Genomic DNA, 25,830 nt, shown 5'->3' on the forward strand with positions numbered 1-25,830 from the left:
CTGACTTAGGTTAGTGAAACTTCCTCTTTGAAAACAATAGGATTCACAGGTCTAAGTATGTTGCAGTTTCTGGTGAAATTTCCTGAGCCGTGGCTTTACATTTACAGAGGAAATGGAAAAGCCCTGTAACATACTTCTGAGTGAAAAACAAGTAGCCATCGTATTGTAGTGATAAACGAAACTTCAGCGAGCATTAGGCCTGATAACACAAATCCCATTGCAACTGCGATCCCATACTTAGCGGACTTGCAAAATTATGTCTCAGACGTCATCTTGTGCATCTGACATCCACCGCTCACGTACAAAAGCAAGATCATTGGAAACTTTGGTTGCACATCAAACGTCTGAGTAAGCCTATGCTGTCTCAGACAGAGCGGCTCTCCTAAGACACCAAGCCCTCTCCAGCTGCAAACGAATTTGCAGAGGCTCACTAGAGCACGCCAAGGAAATGGTACTGACGCGCCTGCATAATTCTAACCACCCCCCAGTTACCTCCCCCAAACGCTGGGAGAATAAATCCTCTCTCTGACTGGCGTTGCTAATCCATTGACGTGCGTGCACAGTGCGGCTTTGATGCATGTGCAGTGAAAAGAAAAACGCTCCACTGAGTCCAACATCGATATTGCCTCCATCTTTGAATCAGGCCCATTGTCCTCTTACTTTCTATTTAATTGTATTTTATTGTTTAATTACTCATGATATGTCTCCCTGATTGTACATGTGTTGTAGTATATGGATGTGCTATATAAATAAATTATATTAATAATGGCATTCTATATGTTATGGCTGCACGGAATGGGATTGAAATGCTGACGGCTGTGTAGCCGCCGGTTCAAATCCCTACAGCGCTATCCCGACGCGGAGGAAATCCTGACAGTGGAGGAAACTAATCTAACCCTCCCCTCTCCCCTCCCCCCCTAACCCTCCTTTAGGGGTGCCTAACCCTAACCTCCTCCCCGTAGTGCCTAAACCTAACTCCCCCTCCCCGCACCCTAAACCTAACCCTCCTGGGGGGGTCTCTGACCTCCCCCCTAGTGCCTAAACCTAACCCTCCTTTCCCTAGCCTAACCCTAACCCTCCCCGGGGGGGTGCCTAACCCTAAATCCCCCCCAGGGGTCCCTAAACCTAAGCCCCCCATCCCCGCCTACATCACTACTTACCTCTGGCCCATCTAGTCTGCCCTTTTTTCCACACCACTCCTTCATAAGAGGTAAGCAGTGTGGTCTGCTTCCTTTAAGAGGTAAGGTGAATCCAGTATCCCCTCAAAAGAAAATCATAAGGCTACATGTGACTCCTGGGCGCAGATGAACCAGAATGTATAAATGTTTGTCTTTGTAATTAAATATTTTAGATCCATGTATTAGGCAATAAAAAGTTAATTTATTATTCATAAATGATTCATAAATGGCATTTAATTTCCTCAAGCATTTGACGCATTTCGCGGGTCACGGCCCGCTTTATCAGATAATGCTTTAATGGTTAGGTTCAGGCATAAGGAGTCCTTTTGCAGTCTCTCTGCCTAGCACAATATGATAGTTTAGGATTGATGTGGGGAACTGCAGTTTGCCTCAGCGTTGCCTAAACAAATACACAAAAACTCTGCCCAGCAATCTTACCGCCATTCTGGCTTGTCTCTCCCGCTCCTTCTCAGTCCTGAAACGCTGTTGCTCTGCGCGTTCAGCTCTCCGATTTTCCTGATGAAGCACAGAGCATCATTAAAATCAGTCACTTACATGGCAAAATAGATTGGTCCATCTACAGTAAATATTGACAAGTACAGAGCATTTGCACAAGATATTGTTATTTCAAATCATCATAGACAATACTTTACCATTTACCTTTATGAATATAGTTGTACTAAAAACACAGGAGGCATTAAATAAATAAAAGTGTTGCTATATATTGGTATCTTCCGAGTACTTTTATTAAAGTGCCTTATGCACTCCATTAAAATGAACATTAACTTCTTGAGTCAGCCAAAATTTACATAGCATTATTATTTGTATTCTTTAATGTAACTATAACTTTAATGACAAAAAAAAGAAAATGGACAATATGACACCTCCGGATGCCCATGCATGCTGTGATTCCAACAACCATTTAGACTATTGTGGACCCAATTACAGCTGTATTTCATCTACAATGAACTGTGGGCCTGATTCAGACCCGCTCGCAAGCGTACAGCGCTCGCAAGCAGGTCGATGGTGGCCCAGTGCGCATGCGCACGCCGCAGACGGCTCCGACGTGCACATCCGCGAGACCCGGCTAGCGATGGGCGCTATGTCGCTCCAGGTCTCGCACCAAAAGGGGGCGGCTGTCGATTTTGATGGACAGCTCGCACCATTTTGGAGGCGTGGCCGGGGGGTGGCTTCACACACGGAGGCGTTCCCAAGCGAACGCCTGCCGTTTGTGGGTGGCCCCACTGACATTACCAGTGATGTCAGTGGGAGAACTTCCGGCTCTATTAGAGCCAGAAGCTCTCTGGGGCTTGCGGCCACGAGACCCTACTACAAGGGTCTCGTGGCAAGCCCGATGGTCGCGATGGTCTTGACCATTACGGCACTCATCCTGGCCGCTCACAATAGCTGTGGGTGGTCACCCACAGCTATGCGAGTGGCCAGGAGGACGCTCCAAAAAAAAAACAAAAACGCCCTAATTCAGAGCGAGCGCTCTTTCAGAGCGTCCGGCTCTGAATCAGGGCCTGTGGTCAATCACAGTCTTACCTTGGACAGAGTGTAGCAATTTTTGGTTACTGCTCATGTACCAAAGTCTCACTGTGCACGTGCGGTGATTGGTTAGCTCAAAAGAAACTTGAAATGCGTTGGTGGACTGTGCATGCTGTTGTTACTATCTGGAAGGATTTCCCTACCTACACCTTGATCTGGACAAAACTTCTTGGAGCCTATTCAGGGAAGTCCGGACTTACTCTGTATAATAGACCTGTGGCTCCATATTTCCAGCTGGGTAGGATCCTCCATTTATATTTGCAACTTAACAGCACTTACCATCACTTAAAAATCCAGCCATTTTTGTCTGTGATGTTATTCTTTATCAATTGATTATTAAATGCTTTTAACCTGCATTTTTTTTAGAGAGGCCTGTTTTATACATTTGAATAATTAATATAAGATATTATATTTTCATTTTTCCTTGATTCATTTTATTCTATTTATTCTGAGCGCCAAGTTGTCATCACCGCTGCCTTACTTTCTTATGTTGTCACAGGTCTTGATTCAGTAGCGAACCCCAAGTGCGATTGCAACTGCCGTTTCGTACAAAACTCAGCTGCTAAAATATGCTAATGCTTGCCAAAACTCAGCCGGCATAAACACACCCACTGCTGCTTTCTCACATCCGTCCACTATCGCTCTGCTGCGTAAACATCGGTACCATCGACGCACATCGGCCACTCATGCAGCATTTACAGCAGGTCTAACCTGACGCAGACATTGCAAGTCTCTTCGCACGCAGTAAGCTGTGTATGCAGTATCTGATTTATGCACGCCCATAAAACGACGTCCAAACGGACAGACACGGCTGCATTTTTACAACCACTTCCTCATTACCACCCCCAAATCCTAACAGCCTGTCACACTACGATGGATTCCTCTGTGCGTCCATAATTGGAATGCAATCACTGCGCATGCGCAGTGCAGCTTATACGCATGCGCAATTTCAAACAATTGCTCGATCTGCGTATGAAGTTGCACTTGCGTTCGCTACTGAATCAGGCCCACTGTCTGTTATGGTAAAGCTGCAACTGACTTGTATTACTTACCCACTTAGCTGACAAATTATTTTCGTGAAAAGCGCACAGAAATAGTTTTAAAAAAAAAATTTAATTAAGTTTAAAAAGTATTTTTTTTAAATCTATGTAAATATTTTTAAAAATATATATGTACCTAGGGGATGTTTTGCATCCCCCCAAACTCCCCTGTCCTTAGGCCCACATTGTAATTTAACGTCCCACCCCATCAAAAATAGCCCCCCCAGTGTCAAAAGATCCCCAGCAATAACAACCCCCACCCCCACTAGATATATTTGGTGACTGTGGCACAGCCCCCACCCTCACCCCCAGGGAAATGGGTGCACAATTTAGACCTCCCTTCCTCCCCATATGTCACTATATATATGTAAAAAAAATTCTTTATATAACTCCACCCCCACCAGCCAAAATATTTTTTTACTGCCCTGCATAAGCCCCTCTCTACCCCCCCAGGGCCAAAAGATGCCACCCCCATTACCTCCTCCTTCCAGATCTAGCCCTGCCCCCTCACATTTGCAGAGTGCAGTGGGGCAGTCCCCCTTGCTGCGGTGGATTTCTGCACATGCAGAAATCAGCAGACTGGCGCCTGGAGGGGAACTATGGGCCTGATTCAGACCCAGTCGCAAGAGCTGAGCGCTCGCAACTGGGTCGATGGTGGCCCACAGCGCATACGCACGACGGACCCGGAAAGTATTCACAACGCTTCACTTTTTCCACATTTTGTTATGTTACAGCCTTATTCCAGAATGGAGTAAATTCATTTTTGTCCTCAAAATTCTACACACAATACCACATAATGACAACGTGTAAAATGTTCTTTTGAGATTTTTGCAAAAATAAAAACACTAAGAAATCACATGTACATAAGTATTCATGGCCTTTGCCATGAAGCTCAAAATTAAGCTCAGGTGCATCCAGTTTCCACTGATCATCCTTGAGATGTTCCTACAGCTTAATTGGAGTCCACCTGTGATAAATTTAGTTGATTGGACATGATTTTGAAAGACATACACCTGTCTATATAAGGTCTCACACTTGACAGTGCATGTCAGAGCACAAACAAAGCATGAAGTCCAAGAAATTGTCTGTAAACCTCTGAGACAGGATTGTCTCGAGGCACAAATCTGGGGAAGGGTACAGAAAAATATCTGCTGCTTTGAAGGTCCCAATGAGCACAGTGGCCTCCATCATCCATAAATGGAAGGAGTTCGGAACCACCAGGACTCTTTCTAGAGTTGGCTGGCAATCGGGGGAGAAGGACCCTAGTCAGGGAGGTGACCAAGAACCCAATGGTCACTCTGTCAGAGCTACAGCATTCCTCTGTGGAGAGAGGAGAACCCTCCAGAAGGACAACCATCTCTGCTGCAATACACCAATTAGGCCTGTATGGTAGAGTGGTCAAACTGAAGCCACTCCTTAGTAAAAAGCACATGGCAGCCCACCTGGAGTTTGCCAAAAGGATTCTCAGACCATGAGAGACAAAGATTGAACTCTATGACGTGAATGCCAGGCGTTATGTTTGGAGGAGACCAGGCACCGCTCATCACCAGGCCAATACCATCCCTCCAGTGAAGACTGGTGGTGGCAGCATCATGCTGTGGGGATGTTTTTCAGTGGCAGGAACTGGGAGACTAGTCAGGATAGAGGGAAAGATGAATGCAGCAATGTACAGAGACATCCTGCTCCAGAGCGCTCTTGACCTCAGACTGGGGCGACGGTTCATCTTTCAGCAGGACAACGACCCTAAGCACACAGCCAAGATATCAAAGGAGTGGCTTCAGGACAACTCTGTGAATGTCCTTGAGTGGCCCAGCCAGAGCCCAGACTTGAATCCGATTGAACATCTCTGGAGAGATCTGAAAATGGCTGTGCACTGATGCTTCCCATCCAACCTGATGGAGCTTGAGAGGTGCTGCAAAGAGGAATGGGCGAAACTGTCCAAAGATAGGTGTGCCAAGCTTGTGGCATCATATTCAAAAAAGACTTGAGGCTGTAATTGCTGCCAAAGGTGCATCAACAAAGTATTGAGCAAAGGCTGTGAATACTTATGTACATGTGATTTCTTAGGTTTTTTTTTTTTTTATTAAATTTGCAAAAATCGCAAAAAAACTTTTTACATGTTGTCATTATGGGGTATTGTGTGTAGAATTTTGTGGACAAAAATTAATTTATTCCATTTTGAAATATGGCTGTAACATAACAAAATGTGGAAAAACAGAAGCTTTGTGAATACTTTCCGGATGCACTGTATATACAGTATATGTGTGGAACACTCTGCCCGATCACTGTGGTCAGCAGTGATTGGGGCATATGGGGAATAGAGGCAGAGCTGAGGCTGGAAAGAGGGGGCGGGAGCGCTGCCAGCTGCCCGGGTACAGTACACAGCAGCAGCCGTGGCTATCAAGAGCGCGGCTACTGCTTCTAGTGTGATCACTGTCAGCCAGCAGCCGCAGTGGGAGGGTGTCCCGCTGGCTGCCCGGGGACACAGCAGGAGCCACTGTGCTGGCCACAGTGATCGGGATACAGGACACAGCAGCAGTCACGTTGCTGCTTCACAGGAAGTCACAGCTGCCCTTGTAGCCACGCCGGGAGGGGGGTGCAGCCGGGTCCCGATCACTGTGGCCAGCAATGATCGGGACATACAGGAGAGGGAGCCGCGGGTGTAGAGGGACCGGAAGTTTAGCTTCCCGCAGCCACCTAGTGGGCTTTTCTGACTGGTCGCATCAGATAAGACCATGTCAGGGAAATCTGAGTCTGGTGTGGTCGCATCTGATGCAACCATGCCAGGCAAGTGGTATATATCTGCCTCCAATTTGAAGAATGCAAATAAAAAGATATACCAATGTTTCCTCATATGGCAATTTGCTTAGAGAGGGGAACTGTTTACTGAGCTCCAAGTCTTGGTATACTCTCCTAGTTCACACACCAAAATGATAGTAAAAAAAAACTAGCATCTAAATGAGAAGTATAGCGCCCAGATGAATGATGATGTTTCAATTTAAATGAACCAAATTAATGGTTGCAAACTAATCTCCCTTTCAGCTTTCACATAGTTATGCTGCATCCTGTCATCTGGTCTTTAAGGTAGATTTATTTATAAGTACCAGCATTAGGTAGATACAGATAAATAGTCATTAACGGCTTCTAACAGACGCTGACGGTTAACTGGTACATCCTCCCCGAGCTCAATTCCTATAAAAGCTGTTATGGGAGTTCTGTATGTACAAAAAAAAAACTTGATAGAGGCTTGCTCTCTTTAATCACTGTCCTCCCTCTGTCTCCTATCCAGCTGACAGCCATAGTGGGGGGATGGGAGAGAGAAGTAGGCAGTGGGAGGTGCAGGGGGAGTGGGAGAGAGAAGCAGGCAGTGGGAGGTGCAGGGGGAGTGGGAGAGAGAAGCAGGCAGGGAGGTGCAGGGGGGTGGGAGAGAGAAGTAGGCAGTGGGAGGTGCAGGGGGAGTGGGAGAGAGAAGTAGGCAGGGAGGTGCAGGGGGGGTGGGAGAGAGAAGTAGGCAGTGGGAGGTGCAGGGGGAGTGGGAGAGAGAAGCAGGCAGTGAGATGTGCAGGTGGAGTGGCAGAGAGAAGCAGGCAGGGAGGTGCAGGGGGGGTGGGAGAGAGAAGTAGGCAGTGAGATGTGCAGGGGGAGTGGGAGAGAGAAGTAGGCAGTGAGATGTGCAGGGGGAGTGGGAGAGAGAAGCAGGCAGGGAGGTGCAGGGGGAGTGGGAGAGAGAAGCAGGCAGGGAGGTGCAGGGGGAGTGGGAGAGAGAAGTAGGCAGTGAGATGTGCAGGGGGAGTGGGACAGAGAAGCAGGCAGGGAGGTGCAGGGGGAGTGGGAGAGAGAAGCAGGCAGGGAGGTGCAGGGGGAGTGGGAGAGTGAAGTAAGCAGTTAGATGTGCAGGGTGAGTGGGAGAGAGAAGCAGGCAGGGAGCTGCAGGGGGAGTGAGAGAGAGAAGTAGGCAGTGAGGTGCAGGGGGAGTGGGAGAGTGAAGTAAGCAGTTAGATGTGCAGGGTGAGTGGGAGAGAGAAGCAGGCAGGGAGCTGCAGGGGGAGTGAGAGAGAGAAGTAGGCAGTGAGATGTGCAGGGGGAGTGGGAGAGAGAAGCAGGCAGGGAGGTGCAGGGGGAGTGGGAGAGAGAAGCAGGCAGGGAGGTGCAGGGGGGGGTGGGAGAGAGAAGCAGGCAGGGAGGTGCAGGGGGGGTGGGAGAGATCAAATGCTATGCGTAGTACATCCTGCAATAATCAACAGTTTGCTCCAAGGGCAAATAGGACTATAGGATAAATAAAAAATGTTGATTAATAATTTATTCATGCATTTTTCTCCTCTCTCCCTTACTCAAAAATCTCTATAAAGATTTGAAAATTAATAAAATCTAACCTTAAAAAGTATTAATAATTCAGTGTAGCACATGAGATAATCATATTACAAATGACACTATAATGAATTCCACTTAATCTGTCACATTGAAGAACAGGTTTCCATGCATCTCCTAAGATGGTTCAATTATTACATATAGTACTTTTCAGTTTCCTTTCTGTTGCTTCTTTAAAATGATGTAACCCCCTGGCTTTATTACAATATGGCAATGTAGGTGCGCTCAGCAGTGGGATGAGATGTACCTGGCGGATATCCCGGGATCGGATGTGAATGTCACATGATCAGATCACATCCTAACCATGGATGACCTCCTCAGCCAGGTATGGCCGGCTGCTGTCCATTCCGTTAGCTGCATTGTTATACATGTTGAAATGTGACCAGAGGTTTCCTACCCCTCCCCTTTACTTTCCTAAAGAGCCTGTAAGATTACTTACTATTCTATCCTTTAAGCCAATCAATTCCTCTTCTTCCTTTTTACGCTGTTCAAAATGGACGTCAATTAATGTCTGAAGTTCCAGGAGATCTTTTTCCATCCGCTTGCGATGTATGTCCTGTTGTGGTAAATGACAGGAGAATGCAGCTTTATTCGAGAGTATCACTTCCAGGCAACTGTAGGAAAGTGCATTAATTCTACCAATTGGTGTGTGAGGTGATCCTCATATCTACTGTAGGTTAGTTTTGCTCTCAGTGATTGTTACACATTCTGTCATGGGACATAATAGAAATTAATGCAAATGAGTCATGTGACCTATCCTTGTTTTTAACCATTCAGTATAAATATACAATATTAGGTAAGCACAAAAATTTTCCATTTACCCACAACAGTTTTACAGTTATTGTTATTGTGAACTCCAGATCTGGCCCAGCGTCCCCATACACTAGTACACTAGCATGGGGACCTAAATTCATCAAGTTCTGAAAACACTATGGACCTCATTCAGAGTCTCTCGCTAAGGCACGATCGCTCACTAGGAGCGATTTTCACCCGTCAGCGCATGCGTCTAAGTCGCAGTGCGCGTGCGCAAACTAGCGTCTGCGATGTACAATCGAGCGCTCATAGTACACAGACAGGTCGCTACTTTGAGTGACAGATTGCGCCGTTGTGGGTGGTAACGGGAAGCTGCTTGTGAACGGGGGAGTGGTTGCGTGAACGTAGGCGTGTCAGACCTTCAGAACAGCGTTTAATGGGTGTGCATAATTAGCAAAGTAGCGTCATTGCACACGTGATGGTTGTTTTTTAGCCTGAACTGCTCGCAGTGCTTGGGGTAGGTTAGGTCAACCCCAAGCGCTGCGAGCAGCTCCGATGGCCCTCGATGTTCACGATTAATCAGACTCTTCCCGGAGATGACGTGTGCTGCGAGTGACAGGTGGGAGGTTTTATAGTCCAGCGTACGCTAACTGCCGTCGCTCACTAAGAGATAGAGGGCGTCCTTACAGCGCAAAGAGCGACCGCTTGATTTACATACCTGGCCCCTTTTTGCAAGCGAGCGATCGCATCTTGCGAGAGACTCTGAATGAGGTCCTATATTTTTGGAGCTTGACTGCGGGAACATTCGCCATCTTCAAATGGCATTTGCTTCCGCACCCCTGGAGTCCTGGGTTGTGGGATACCTCCACCACTGTCCGGCTCCTTCCACCGGATGCTGGGGCATTGTGCGCCTTCATGAACCCTAGTTCACACAGGCGCACTAGCACTGCCAAGTCAGACTGGGCCGTGCTAATCTTAACTGCTACGAAAGTGAAAAGATTCATGGAGACAGCTGATTTTCGGATCAGCTGTGTCCACGCCTGAGGAATGATGAATTGCTCCGGAGCTCGCGGCAAGTATGAATTTTAATTATTGGGGGCCATGAATATGGCCCCAAAGAGTTTTGTAACTTTAAATATATTAGTAGAAATTGCTTCGTCCACTTCAATTACAAACATGATTTTGACAAACAGATGAAATTAAATAACTTAGCGATAGACAAAAAAGAATAAATTATGTTGTTAGGTCACCTATAAATAAACATCAAAATATCTTATTAATTTCTTCATTCAACTGTCAGGTTTGTGTATTTTCTGATGGGAAATTAGCAACCTATGGTCCATTGCAAATGTATAGTGCCCAATATATAAGTAAAAGGGGGGTTTGTAGCTTAGCGCTGCCCCTAAGGTAAATGAATGTACATGTAACCAACGCGTTTCGGCCATGGTCACAGCCTTTTTTAATGACGAATGTCACCATGTTATGTTCATTTTCTTATATGCCCCTTAGCAGTGACTATATCTGCACCGCCACTTCCAAACCCCCCCCCCCTGCTTCTCACATTGTACTGTTTTGTCACACACCTCCCCCCCTCCCCCTCTTCCATTTCTGGTGTACATTTCTACTGTCACATGATAAATGTTATTTGTAATAGTGTTGTCCATCTGATCCATTGATACAATTTGCTGATACTAGGTTGGGGAAAAGTGACTCTTGTGTGTTTTGTGTGAAGGAAAATATTCGTAGATATTTAAAAGATTTTGTGCAGTCTAGGTGCCTGCATAACTGTGCCTAGAGGAATCGCTACATTTAATACACTATGTTGCACATGTTCTGATGTTTATCCTATGTGCATACGCTTGATACTATGTTGCTTTTGAGACATGCATATTTACTTGTACCACACTGCATATTGAAAAGCTTCAGCGGTGTACTTCAGAGAACTATGAATGAAGATAAAACTGTTTTTTTTAATAAAATCTACAAATATTTTCCTTCACACAACACACCCAAGTGCCACTTTTTCCCAACGTAGTATCAGCACCTTTTGTATGAAGGGGACGGGATCCCCTCAATTATCTGGGAAAGGGCAGCAGGGATCAAGAAGATAGGAAGCTCAGTCTCTTATATCCTATTATTACATCCTCCCTTACATGCACCTTTGATAGACCAATAAATTGATTTCAGCAACTACCATTCTGTGTATTACTGTTCTGAGAGGCAAGGGTAATTGGAGGGTATGCTGAACCTTGTAGTGCCATATTGGAGGATCTTGAGGTGCCTCCAGGTGAGTTAGCTCTCAATTTAGACATACATAAATGTATGACCCAAAGTAGGTGCTATTACCATGTATTGTAGGACCACTAGAGCAGAGACTCCTTGCCATGGCTGGTCCTTGCCTTGGCTGGTGGCATACCTTATGTTTGTAAATGTATGTACAGTAACTGAGATCTCTGCATTTCTATTATTATGTAGTATGTATGTCTGGTCCATTATGGTGCGCTGGGAGAATTTGTTTGTTTTTTCTAGTGTCTGACATCACATTAAATAGGACAACCACACCAAATACAATAAGAGGCTAGTAAATTACCCTCTTCTCGTGTTTTATACAATTATTGTCATTGTGGTTTTTTTCTTTAAATATGCAATGCTTAATGCTTATATTTGAAGTGTAAGATTAATTTTTTTTAAATATACTAATATACTGTACATATTCAGCATGCTAATAAATAGTATTTTTTTTATCATTCACATTGTGTGCATTCATCATTTTCATATTCCCTTTAGATTCTTAAATCGCTGGTCCTTTCATTGCAAGAATATGCTTTGGGCCCCCTTATGATGTGCCTCCAGTAGTGCCCCTTATACATTACCCCCAGTGCCCCATATACAGTGCCCCCAGTAATGGTCCCCCCTATGCAGTGCCCCCAGTCGTGGTCCCCCCTATGCAGTGCTCCCAGTAGTGTCCCTTATACAGTGCCCCCCGAAGTGGTTCCCCCTATACAGTGCCCCCAGTAGTAGTCCCCCTTATGCAGTGCCCTCAGTAGTGGTCCCCCCGATGCAGTGCCCCTTATACAGTGCCCTCAGTAGGGGTCCCCCCTATGCAGTGCCCCTTATACAGTGCCCCCAGTAGTGCCCCATATACAGTGCTCCCAGTAGTGGTCCCCCTATGCAGTGCCCCCAGTAGTGGGCTTCCTACATAAAGTAAAACAAACACACACAAAAAAAACCAAAAACACACTTACCTGAATCCCCGTTCCTGCGCCCGCTGCCGTCAGCTCCTCTGTCCTCCCGCTATGCACGATGGGAGAGACGTCATGTCGTCTCTCCCATCACCCACTGCGGGAGCTGGAACATAGAGCTCATGAGTGAGCTCCAGCCTGGCTCCCTCCGTGAACATAGCAGCCAATGAGAGTGTCTGACTCTCATTGGCTGCTATAACAAACACACCGCAGCCGATGGCGGCGGTGTATTTGTTACTGTGTAGCGCGGACCGCTCTCACTGCGGTCTGCACTATACTTATATACTGTGGGGCTCGGGGGACACTGGCAGGGGGTGCAGCGGCACTGTTGGATGCAGGCGGCTATGGGCCCCTGCACCGCCGCTAGTTCTGCCACTGCCTTGGGGGCAGCGTTAAGATGCAAATTCTCCCTTTCTATTAATGTGTTATGTATGGAGGTTGGTTACCTCTTGATCTAAGCAGCTGCCACCATTGGCTCGCATTGCGCTTACATCCCTCCAAATAAAATATAGAGCTCAACAGCTCACACATAAGGGAAGTGACTATCTCAAAAGACACTTCATGCAACCTACTGGTATGAGCAACTGCAGGGTACTTGAATGCCGGATATATAATTTTAGGTGCATTTACAAATATTAAAATTACATTTTTCTTGGTTTTTGCACATAGTAGAGATGTGCGATTTGGTTCTCCAGAAATCCAAATCCACTGGAATTTTTTGAATCCGGACAGATCCGAGCCGCAGTTCTAATCTCCTGAGGAGATCCAGACAGATCAGAGTCGCAGTTCTGATCTTCCTGTGGTTCAGAATTTGGATTTTAAATCTGAATTTTCGGGTTTTGGATTGCAAAAATGACATGATTTTAACAGGTTTTTTTTTTACTTTTATCAAATTAAAAAAAAAAACCCAGATCCAAAACAAAAACACTTGAGGGTGGTTTTGCAAAATCAAAACCAAATCACGAAGATGAATCCAGATCCAAAACCAAAATAAGGGGTCACGGACATCTCTAATAGTAATTGATATGCCAGAACCGAGTTCAACATGGAACTCATTAGAGCTGGCAGTGTCCTTAATTTGTAAAAGACATGCATACATGTGATCCTCTTACATCAAAGTCAACTCGTTCTCCCTCTGGAATTTTTGGAGGAACCATTTGTGTCATCATTGGTCTGTGAATAAAAGAACATAAACCATATAAAGTCTCTGTCCATAAACATGTACACCCACCAACACCCACAATTGTTCTCTGCCACTTAATCTATCAAGTGTTAGCGACACACCTCCTAGATTGTAAAATGGTTTGGGCAGAGCCATCATCATCACTGTCTGTTTTATGTTATTGCATGTCATTAGTTTGTATTATGATTTTCTAAATCTATATCACTGCGTAATATGGGCCTGATTCAGACCCGGTCGCTCTGACAGGGCGCTCGCTCTGAATCAGGGCCGGGTGTTTTATTTTTTTAGAATGGCCTCCTGGCCGCTCGCATAGCTGTGGGTGACCACCCATAGCTATTGTGAGCGGCCATGATGATGGTCGCGATGGTCAAGACCATCGCGACCATCGGGCTTGCGATGAGACCCTTGTGGTAGGGTCACTTGGCCGCAAGCCCCAGAGAGATTTCGGGCCGCCCCCAAACGACAGGCGTTCTCATGGGAATGCTTCTGTTTGGGCAGCCACCCCCCCGGCCCGCTCACCAAAGGGTCTGAATCAGGCCCTATGTTTGCGCTTTCTAAATAAAAGATAAGAAAAACAAAAATAATAATAAAAACTTATGGAAAACAGAATGTTATTTTACCATCTTGCATTTTAAGAAAATAGAGGCATAGTCTATGAAAAGAATCAAAACTAATCTATTATTCTTGATATTCAAAGTTTCATGGCTAGTGTTCTAAACATATGTTTGATTGGCGACATGATTGAAACATTAATATGACTTTAATTTAATCTTTTTAGATTTTAACGAGAATTATTGCACAGTAAGATATAACACTCACCTTGGCCTGGGGCGTTCCTCCTCTGTTAACAAAAAGAGAGAAAATATTATATCACAGTTTCCAATGAATGATATGTGTGAGTGTGACGTTTTGCAGCTTTGCACTTCACATGGGTCTAACCAAAGTGAGTCATGACTTGCACCTATTACAAGCCTATAGGGAAGCTGTAAACACATCTGTTCTGATGTTGGGTTCTACAATATAACATCACTTACGTTTCTATCACAAATTGATGCCAATTAGCACAGACAGCTAGTGATAAAATTGTCTCTGCCCCCAGGCAGTGTTGTGATGAACTGATCTCAAGAGACTGAAGCTGCTTTATAACCTGTCGTATGCTTGTGTCCATCAATTATAAAACGAGTACAATTATATCCGGTATGCGCGACCCATCAAAATCTCTTTTTTAAACACACGTTTTGTAATTGTTTGATGACAGCACACACAATCACACACTAAACATATACAAGACATGAGTTGTTAGGAATTATAATAGTTTACATTTAACTACAGTATAGGCCTCGGAGTTGTACGCTAATCCCATCGTTACGCAGATACTGTGAGTTAATATGCAAATGTCACCCACCTGCGGCTCTGCAAATCCAAGCGGCTGCGTAAACAGTTGCGCCATCTGCGTACAAAGGTGCAGCATCGGTCGCAGATTAGACAATCATCTGTTTTCAAAGTAACCCTATAGCCAGGGGCATAGCTAGAACTTTGTGGGCCCCATAGCAACATTTTTAAGGGCCCTCCGAACTCAGGTCTTCACTCCTGACACTTGCTGGACCATATACATAGCGCCTCTCTAGCCAGCAGACTTCAGTCTGCACAGTTCCCTCTTCAGAGCTCACTTCTCCCCTCCAGTGCTGTGCTGTAAGCATCAGAACAGTGAAACAGTAGCTGCCGGGAGGTGTGAAGCCCATGTGGACTAAGGCAAAATGTACTCACCCTGCCTATATTGTGCCTGCCAAGAGGTTATCCATCGGAGAGGAGATCAGCGGTGAAGTGGAGTTGTGGCCAGCTGTGTCTGGTGCTGAGGGGGCTGACAGCTGAAGACGGGCGGCAGGTCCAGGGCGGAGCCTACTGCAGACACTGGCCGGTGGCCTGGGTAAAGTGGCACTGTGCAGTGGGATGGTTGCCGGGCTCTGTAAGCCACCGGGCCTCATAGCAAGCGCACCCCTGGCACCCTCTATAGGCCAGTGCCTAAAGCTACTCAAAATGGGCGACGGAACCAAGACACCATCACCAGTTAAGCTGCGTACAAAGAACCAGTCACTGGATCCAACAAGCCTATAAAACGGTTGAAGCATGCCCACGTTTCCCAAACCACCCCTCCGTTACCACCCATAAATGGCCAATAACTGTCAATCATTCTGCACATACCTCTCAACTTTGTTAATATCATTATCGAGACTAGCACGGGGCGTGACCTTGTGGCGAAGGGGCATGGCCTCGCGACACCCCCCTTTTTATCAGTCCGGGTGCGAGACCAGCATTCACGGAGATGCTGGGCTGCCACCAGGACTCCTCGAACAGTGAAGAGATGCTGTGCACATGCGCAAGGCACCTATTCAACCGCCGCTCTGCTCTGCAGAGCAGCAGTGAAATTGATTCCCCCCAACTTCCCCCCACCGCGGGATACTGCGGCCCGTGGGTGGGACGGCGGGACAGTACCTGAATGTGCAGAGAGATTTAGAAGTGGGAGGGGTGTGTCCAATCAAGTCTAAATTAAATTAAAATAAAGCTTCCCAGTATTTGTGGTCTACATGCAAAAGCAGCCAGTATTTACCCTGTATGCAAAAATAAATAAATAAAATAAATGTCTTTGCAGCTCTTGCATTGTATCATGGTTAGTTCCGGGTGCTAAGTCACTTGCTTTTATGGCTTAGCTCCCAAGCTCAGATTCAGCCCCTAAATCTTCCATTGTGCAGACTGGTGATCATTCCAAGGAAAAAATATAAGTACGTGTTAAAGTTTGGCACTTAATTGTGCCCTTATAGATCAATAGTCATGAATTACCCACAATGTTAATGGGAAAGTGATAATTACATTTATTCCATAATAGACATACATAAAAACATAAAAAAATCCTTTAATAACATACACAGGAGTATGGTTCCAAATAACAGCCTTCTCACCAAGGTACGGCGCTGCGGTGGGCTGGTGCTAGGTTATAGCATAAGGTCCCGGGCTCAGCAGCTCGGCACCACCGCAGAAAGCTTAGTAAAGTTCAAGGTAGGCTGCCTTAAACTTCTGCAGAGGCCACTTAGGTTGGGGCAGGATGGCAGTATTCCCTATGAGGCAACTACTCATACTTTTTTAATTATTTGATTTTTTTTAAATAATTTTAACTTTTTATCATAAATGGGACATAGATAATTTCTTGGCCATAGGACTCAGGTCATGACATGCAACCATTATTATAACTTAGTCCTGCAGCTTTGTAGTCATGTGCGCTGCTGCTGACTCCTGGCCTACAAACCAGGAGAAAATCAGAAAAATCAGGTGTTACCCTGGTAGAACATCTCGATGGTCTGTCGCTCAGTAGGAGTGGGGTGCTTCTTGATGGGTGCGGGAATAATTCATCATTTTAAAAACAGGTCTATATATCAAGACCCCCACTTAATAAATGAAATGAAGATTTTTTTATTCCTGCACATTGCAGCAATAAATAAATTATGTTTGTGTTATTTATAAACACAGTCATTGGGGGCAATACTGGCCTGCAGTGGTAATATAAAACCTGCAGAATATCATCAGCACATGACTGTCTGAGCCGGCTTCAGGACACCAGCAAACGCGCTGGTGTCTGGATGTGGGCTCCCCTGGTTAACACCATTCTAAGATGGCATTAGCAATTAGGAGACAGGACAGCATTTGTACTGCCCCTGTCTATGAGAAATAGGTAGTTTTACCCATGCTTTGCATTTGGAGACATTTCAGGTAACCCGGGTCATCCAGTCATCAACAGGACTTTTCGCTTATTGCCTTGGATGGCTCTTTAACAATATAGTGCCAAAACTAAAACTATGCTGTAACTTATAGCAGCCAATCGCGTGTCAGCTTTCATTAAAATTGAACTAGAAATATGTTGCTGAAAGCTATTACTTGATTGGCACACCTGGGATCTCACGACAGCGGCCTATCAGGTAAGCTATACAGACTTACCAATTGGCTGCTCGACGTGTGTTCCCTGACATCACACTGGACGGGCATTTGAATTTGCCTGCCCAGTTGAGCTGTCAGTCACCAGCGGTCCCTGTAGAAAGTGTACGAGCGGTCGGCTGACTGCCGGTACACACAGCGAAATGCTCCGATATATCTGCAGATATATGGGCCATCTGCTGTGCTGCAGAGCAGATGTGATATGTAAATGACATCGTTCACAGACATATCGGGGGTATACTCCCGCCGAAGCGCTTGCGATATATCAGTCGTTCGATTAAACGGCAGATATATCACCCAGTGTGCACCCAGCTTCAGGGTTAGGTACATCTCAAGGTCAAGGAGGGCAAAATCTTATCATCACTCACTTAGCAGTGACTTATATACTGTATGGTTTTCACTGACATGCTGATATATGGCTGGTGCCACACCGACAATTTTCTCACAGCGCTTTAAGCACTGTGCTTTTCTGCCATAGGGGGAGATGTATTAACGGCGACATTGCCGTTGCAGTACATCCCCCCCGACTTTGCGTACATACTGCGGTTCATTACCGCGGTATGTACCAAGGATTTCGCAAAGGACAGCTCTCTCGATGAGAGCTGTCCTTTGCGATGCTGCCGGGCAGAGGGACTTCCGGGTTGAACAACCAGAAGTCCTTCTGCGCATGCGCAGAAGGCCGCTGGCCGCGAGGGCTCATGGGAGGGATCCGATCGGATCCCTCCCAGTCCCGAGCGTCGCGCAAAGAAGCCCATAGGCTTCTATTGGGTAACGCCACCTGAAGGTGCCGTTACCTAGCGACGCGAAGCAGCAGAATGCAGCGCATTCTGCTGCTTAATACATACGGGGAATGCGCTAAAACCCCCGAAAACTACATTTTCGGGGGTTTTACCGCATTTGCCGTTAATACATCTCCCCCATTATATGGTGTCTATAAAATCGATGCCAGCCAGTTACAGCAGGATATTTCATAGCTGTGATCATCAGTGCTTTGATGGAGTGACATACTTTAAGTCCCTGGGAGAAAATTCGAAATGCTTGAGGACAATATTAACTACTGAGAGTCTGTCATGCAAGCGGTTTTACATTTCTTAGATCATAAGAGCAGTGTCACACGGACTAATTTGTAGCCGTAATTTCCTTAAACTACAAATTGCCGATTAGTTGTATTTTTTCATTCCTAGTGCACTGTGACTGCCTGACTAAATGTAGTTACTTAGATGCTGGCCAATATCAGCTGTGTTTATTGCTGCTGTGTAGAGTTTTATATGCAAAGTGTGATAGGAGCAACGGCTCTTACATTGCATAAATAAATACATATCTTGTATGATTTACTTGGAAACTGGTATATGTGAGGTTTTAAGAAATCACAGCACAGTATTAAGCTTTGAACAGAGGGCCTGATTCAGAGCCGGACGCTATTTGCAGACGGTCGTTCCAAAAAAGGGGCCGGCTATTTAAATTGAGGTTTGTTGACGCCTCTATGTCTGAGCGAGTGAACGAAAAATGCTCTCGCTATTTTGTAAAGACGCCCCTTTGCCGTTCGCATCACACGTCATCCCCGGTATTTATTAGATTAATCGGGAACATCAAAAGGCATCTGAACTGCTCGCAGTGCTTGTGGTAGGATTTTCTTTCCCCTAATACTGCGAGCAGTTCAGGCTAAAAAACAACCAAGTGACGTGATCGATGACGCTCCTTTACTAATTATGCACACCCATTAAACGCCCTTTTGACCGTTAGGCACGCCTGCGTTCGTCTCTCCACTCCCCCGTTTTCAAGCACCTTCCCCTGTTACCACCCACAAACGGTACATTCTGTCAATCAAATTAGCACCCCCTCGCTGTTCTGCGAGCGCACGATTTCCGACCGCAATGACTGGTTTGCGCATGCGCATTACGACCCATACGCATGTGCAGTTGTGCGAACATCGCTAAGAGTGGCCACTTACGAGCGGCTCTGAATCAGGCCCAGAATTAGGAGTCGGTCATCTTGCTACTTCTGAGGTTGGCTATATTTCATCAGACTCCTTTGGGATTTTGCTTTGCTGGTATTTATTATTATTATTATTATTATTATTATTATTATTTTAATGACACTTGTTACACTACCTTTTATATGTAACTTTTCTGTACTTCTCAATTACTGTAATCATTTTCACCCTTGAAAGCACCTGTGACATGATCATTCAGCGTTGTACTCTATACCGATATTTACACAGTTGGCCGATGTTTGTATTACAGCGCATAGTCGCACGGCGCATGCATCCCACTGCCTCTGCAATGTCGCTCACAGAGAGGATTTAGACGCAGAGTGATTGACAGTTAGGGTCCGTTTGTCAGTGGTAATGGGTGATAACGGAGGGATGGGTAGAAAAACACAGGCGTGTTGCAACCGTTTTATAGGACAGTCAGATCTAGCGACTGTGTCTTTGTACCCAGTTTCACTGGTGCTGGCGTCGTAGTTTCTATAGCCAGCCTGCAAGACCATAGGCTCACTCATGGCCTGATTCAGCAAGGAACGCACGCTAGCAGACGCACGCACCCGTCCACTGCGAGCAGGGCCGGATTAAGGTTTGTGGGGGCCCCTGGGCAACAAACTTGTGGGGGCCCCTATTAATAGAGCTGCTCCCCAGGATGATCTCCTGGATAGGAGGCAGGTAAGAGTCGAAATCCACCCTTACCCCGACCAGGCTCAAGAGGGTGGTGACCTGCAGCAGACCTTCTGTCATCCCCTTCATTGTATCCCTGCCGGAGGAGTAGGAGGCAACTTCTCAGCTCCCCTGGAAGGTGTGCTCTAGCTGCGAGGGGCAGTGGGGTGGAGAATGTAGGCAATTGGCGGCATAACCAGGGGCTGCTGTCAGATCCTGGGCACCGGCAGGGAGCTGGCTGCTCTGCTCCTCTGCAGTGAGACATAAAGGTAGCGACATCTATGCACAGTGACAATGCCAGACACAGATAGGCCCATGGGGCGGGAGGCAGGGAGAGGAGGGAGGAGAAGATGGGGAGTGCACCCCCGGCTATGTCCTATATGCTGCTGAGGGACTGATCAGCATCTCTATGAGACTATCTGGTCTCAAGTACCGTGACAGCCTCTGACACACACACACACATAGGCCCTCATTCAGAGGCGGTTGGAGGATGCAAGTGGTCGCTCAGAAACTGGGCGGCCACTTGCATCCTGACCGGCCGCCTCTGTTTCGGTCGTTAGGTTGTGGGTTAACACCCACAGCTCTAACGACCGCTAGGGTGATGGTCGCGATGGTCATTGACCATCGCGGCTTACGACGAGACCCTAGGGTAGGGTCTCACTTGTCGTAAGCCCCGGAGAGCTTCTGGCTCTGTCAGAGACGGAAGCTCTCCAGTGACATCACTAGTGATGTCAGTGGGGCCTCCCCCAAACGGCATGGGAACGCCTCCGTTTGGGCTGCCACCCCCCCGGCCGGCCTTCCAAACGGGGCGAGCTGTCAATCACAGCTCGCCCCCTTTGGAAAGAGACCCGCTACGACCGGCGCTGTCGGTCGTAGCGGGTCTCACGCATGCGCACGAAGGAGCCGGCTCCCTTGTGCGCATGCGCACTAGACAAACATTGAGGCGGCCGTGCGGTCTTAGACCGTACGGCCGCCTCTGAATAAAGCCCATAGTCTTGCGAGATCACAACAGGGTAGCGACCTCCACGGCGACCGCTGTATATGGAATAGCTGAGCCACCGCCGAAGAACAGATCACAACAGGGTAGCGACCTCCACGGCAGCCGCTGTATATGGAACAGCTGAGCCACCACCTCTTGTGTGGGGGCCCCCTATCTGTGGGGGCCCCTGGACGGCCGCCCCTGTTGCCCCCCCCTATAATCCAGCCCTGGCTGCGAGAATATGCTAATCAATGCACACTCACGGAGACCGCAGCACAAGATGCAGATGCCCATCCCCATATTAAGCCGCCCATCTCCTTTACGCACAGCCTGATCAGTACGCAAGATAGCATAAACATCAACAACCATCGGACCCATACGCACAATAGTGGTTGACCTGACCTGCCGCAGGATTCTGTCCACTTCCTGTGTACAGCTTACGATATGGCTGCGTATGCCTCTGCACTGCCTTAATTATGCACGCCCCTATAACGGCGTTATAACGCCTGCGTTCGCCTGGTCACCCCCCGTCACCACCCACAAATGGCACTTCCTCTCTATCAATATTGGAAGGGTCTGCGTACACACTGCATGTAGTCTGCGTATCATAACCCGATCGCACTGGCTAGTTTGCGCACGTGCAGTGTGATGCATACGCATGTGCAGTACAAAAACATCGGCCAAGTGCGTGCGTTCTCTCCTTTGCGTTCCTTGCTGAATCAGGCCCTCAGTACTGCCAAATTCGAATGATCTGCGACCTATGCTGCATCTTTGCACGCAGATGCTGCTACTTATTACACAGCCGGTTGGGTTTGCAAAACCGCCGATGGGCATCTCAATACACATCACGGTGCATATTCTCACAGTATCTGCGTAAAAAGTCGCAGTCGCGACGGGATTAGCGTACAATGCTGAATCAGGTCCTATATTACATGGCCAGTCTAGTAGGTTTCCTATGTTAGGCATAGCAAGGTGCAGATGCTCGGAAATTTTCCAGCTATGGTTCAATATATTTCTTATATTTGCTTTGTATTATTACTTTAAAATGCATGTTTTACTGTTCCTTCCTAGAATCTAGGCATGTAAGTGGTTTAATAAATTGGCTAGAAGATGTCAGAAGACTGCATTGAAATGTAACAGCGTAAGAGGGACACTGCCTTAGGCATTCTCATTGATCCTAGTAAATGTATTCATTACCCTGCACACATAACACCAGCTATCCATAAGGAAAGGGAGAGTTGGGAACTATAAAGTATATTTTATGAGAACTAACACACTGACACAGTCAACATATTTGCTTTGAAGATTTGCAATCACCATCAGCCAAGCTCAATGTAGCAACAGCAGGCGACATTCACTAAGCAGTGCTATTTGTTACCAATTCACATTCAATAACTTACTGTTATTTTTATTTTTCCAAAATTAGAGGTATGTGTAACAGACTGTGACTTGCAGGCAGCATAGGATTTTGGCGATTAAACTGTTAGATTAAAATGGACAATGATTCAAAAGGCAACACTAACTTGGTTTTGAATATAAAATATTGTTGCTTTAAATCTTAAGCTGGAAATACACGCTACAATTATTGGGTCGATCCGCCCGATATCTGTGGGTCGCCCCGATAATTATAGCGTGTGCGGGCGACCGAGTGTTAAATATTGCTCGGTCGGGCATGCCGGATTGTCAAGCATGCCCGTCCGATGCAATATTTATAAGTACAATGTCGGCCACTTCGGGCAGTGTATGCCCAGCCGCGGCCGACAGACATACATTTCCTGTGTTCCTTCCCATGGAAGCAACAGGGAAATGTCTCCTCCCCCGGGGCGGAGCGCAGATGTAGGGCTATACACTGTGAGAGAAATCTGACAGTGTATGCCGCCAACATCTGCGGCTGCCAGATAAAATGTCTGTCGGTCTGGCAGGCATTTTATCTGGACTTGTATGCCCAGCTTTACGGCTAAATCTCTGATTTACTACATAGAGGGGTAGAATGGCCGTTAGCTGCAGATTAATTTAGTGTCATGAGTTATATATACTTTGAGGTTGTGTATATAAATATATATACATCTGTATATACATCTGTCTATTACTATAAGCTGCATTATTCTCTTTCCTGGGAAGTTTTGTATCTAAGGGCCTGATTCAGAGCTGAACGCTCTGACCAGAGCGCTCGCTCTGAATCAGGGCCCTCCTACCTTTTTTTGGAGCGTCCTCATGGACGCTCGCATAGCTGTGGGTTACCACCCACAGCTATAGTGAGCATCCATGATGATCAAGACCATCGCGACCATCGGGCTTGCGACGGAGACCCTGCAGTAGGGTCTCACTACCGCAAGCCCTGGAGTGATTTTGGCTCTATCAGAGCCAAAATCACTCCCACTGACATCACTAGTGATGTCAGTGGGGCCGGCTTCAGACGGTAGGCGTTCCCATGGGAACGCCTCCGTCTGGCAGGCACGCCCCCGACACGCCCACCAAAGGGGGCGTGCTGTCAATCAACATCGACAGCACGCCCCCTTTGGTGCGAGACCCGGAGCGACAGCTTGGCTGTCGCAGTCCCGGTCTCGCGCATGCACACGACGGAGCTCTGTCCGTCGTAAGCATGCGCAGTGGGGCAACATCGACCCGTTTGCGAGCGTCCTTTGCTCGCGAACGGGTCTGAATGACCCCCTAAGACAACAAAAAGTACCTGGAGGGAGAACTACTACAAACTTATTTAAAGTTAGTACAAGTAAAACAATAATCCGATAAAAAAAATGCCACGTGGAAATAGTACAGCAGTGAATATGACATAATGACATGCATTGCATAACTGGAGGCGCAACTCATCATAGTATGTGTAAATCCAGCATAACTCAGATGTACAACCCTGAAACCAGCAGATAATATAAACCCTGGAGCAGAAAGGAATGACATTAGTCACAGTGCTATACTTTCTTTGTTAGGACATTACAGAATAGCCATATTACACAGGATTGACTAATTGTGAAAGTCTTTAGGAATAAATATATAGAAGGTTAACAGCAGATCACAACTATCAATCACCATAAAACTTCCGCCCACTGCCCTCATGGAAGAGGAGCAAGCATAGGATTTTGCTAGGTGCTTACACTGAGCAATGCAGAATCCTTTACACCAGGGGTATTCAACATGCAGCCCTCTAGCTGCTGTGGAACTGCACATCCCAGCATGCCTTGAGACAGTTTAAGGATGCCCTAATAGCAAAACTTGCATGCTGGGATATGTAGTTCCACAGCAGCTGGAGGGTCGCATGTTGACCACTAATTAGCTCAGTTGGCCGATCCGCCGCTGCCCGGCTTGCCCGGCTTGCCCGCCCACTACCCTCACCCTGCCCACCCACTGCCATCCAGGGCCGGTCCCTACAGTGGCCGGCAGCCGCCCTCCACTCTCCCACACCGGCTGCCGCGATCGGAGTTCAGCTTCAATCAGGCAGCTCTAGTCTACAGCTTCTGTGCAATGTGCATGTGCAGAAGCTTACCTAAGAAAAAAATGTCTGCCGGGGGAGCTGCTGTACATACCAAGCAGCAGCTCTTTCCACAAGCAGCCAAACCAAGAAGCAGCAGGTAAGTGCTGGCGGCGGCAACTGCAGGGGGGAGATTGAGTTTGCAGCTGATGACACAGGGATGGGGGGGAGTTGGAGCTTACTGCACAGGGCTGAGGGGGGCATTGGAGCTGACTGCACAGGGCTGGGGGGAGGTTGGAGCTGACTGTACAGGGCTGAGGGGGTTGGTGTTAACACAGGGCTGAGGTGACACAGGGGCTGGGGAATGATGCTGAGACACACTGAGGCTGAGGGAATGTGGCTGAGAGACGCACACTGGGGCCGGGCGAATGGGGCTGAAAGAATGCACACTGGGGCCAAGGGAATGGGGCTAAGAGACGCACACTGGGGCCGGGCAAATGGGGCTGAGAGATGCACTGGGGTAGAGAGACACACACTGGGGTCGGGGGAATGGGGCAGAGAGATGCACACTGAGGCTGGGGGAATGAGGCTGAGAGCCACAGGTGGCCCTGAGGATGGAGAGACGCAGGGAGTCTTGGGGATGGAGAGGCCCATGGGAACGCCTACCGTCTGGGGACAGCCCCACTGACATCTCTAGTGATGTCAGTGGGAGTGCCTTTGACTCTGATAGAGCCGAAAGCACTCCAGGGCTTGCGGCAACGAGACCCTACCACAAGGGTCTCGTCGCAAGCCCGATGGTCACGATGGTCTTGACCATCGCGACCATCTTCCTGGCCACTCGCTATAGCTGTGGGTGGTCACCCACAGCTATACGAGCGGCCAGGAGGCCGCTCTAAAAATGGAGGACGGCCCTGATTCAGAGCGAGCGCTCTGCCAGAGCATCCGGCTCTGAATCAGGGCCAAAGTACAGAAAAGTATAAAATATATGAAATCATACATTTCAAAGAAGGTAATTAAAGGTAGCATTGATCATTTGAAAAATGTATTAAAAAAAAGTTGATACTGTACATTGACTCAACATTTCTTTATTAGTAATTAGCAGAGGCAGGACTATGGGAGACAATGGAGGCGCCTGCCGCCGGGCTCCCGCACTGAAGGGGCACCTCCTCCATTGCCCACAATATATTCATCCCACTTAGGGCTGTAAATATGTACCTGGAGCGTACTGTCACGGCCGCCCAATATATGGCACCCGACAGCTGACAGCTGAGAAGCTACCATAACCATATACTAGTGGCGGGCTCTATGTCAGACCTTCAGTTGTCCCTTCTGTCTATCTATAGCCTGTCCCCGCTCATTGATGTCGCTGCTCCTCAGCAGCTTCTCATGCCAGTGTGACTCTGATGCCCACCCACAACTCCCTGTCCCACTCCTTCCTGGTGGCAGCTCTAGCTGCGGACATGTGTGGCGGGCCCAAGCAT

The 25,830-nt window shown here is 47.2% G+C and overlaps 1 protein-coding gene across 2 annotated transcripts in view; it reads right to left on the bottom strand.

Annotated features, from left to right (window-relative positions):
• Window positions 1-25,830, bottom strand: part of TNNT1 (troponin T1, slow skeletal type) — a 57,866-nt gene that overhangs the window by 9,232 nt on the left and 22,804 nt on the right. For both annotated transcript variants that reach the window (XM_088451001.1, XM_088451002.1), the window contains 4 exons: window positions 14,132-14,153; window positions 13,242-13,302; window positions 8,574-8,690; window positions 1,617-1,694 (listed from right to left, as the gene is read on the bottom strand). In XM_088451001.1, the coding sequence (XP_088307127.1) occupies window positions 1,617-1,694; window positions 8,574-8,690; window positions 13,242-13,298 (252 nt within the window). In that variant the 5' untranslated portion in view covers window positions 13,299-13,302; window positions 14,132-14,153. The remainder of the gene's footprint in view (window positions 1-1,616; window positions 1,695-8,573; window positions 8,691-13,241; window positions 13,303-14,131; window positions 14,154-25,830) is intronic.

This window comes from Taudactylus pleione, unplaced genomic scaffold (assembly GCF_031769625.1).
Source record: "Taudactylus pleione unplaced genomic scaffold, aTauple2 ptg000535l, whole genome shotgun sequence".
NCBI classification, from domain to species: Eukaryota; Metazoa; Chordata; class Amphibia; order Anura; family Myobatrachidae; genus Taudactylus; species Taudactylus pleione.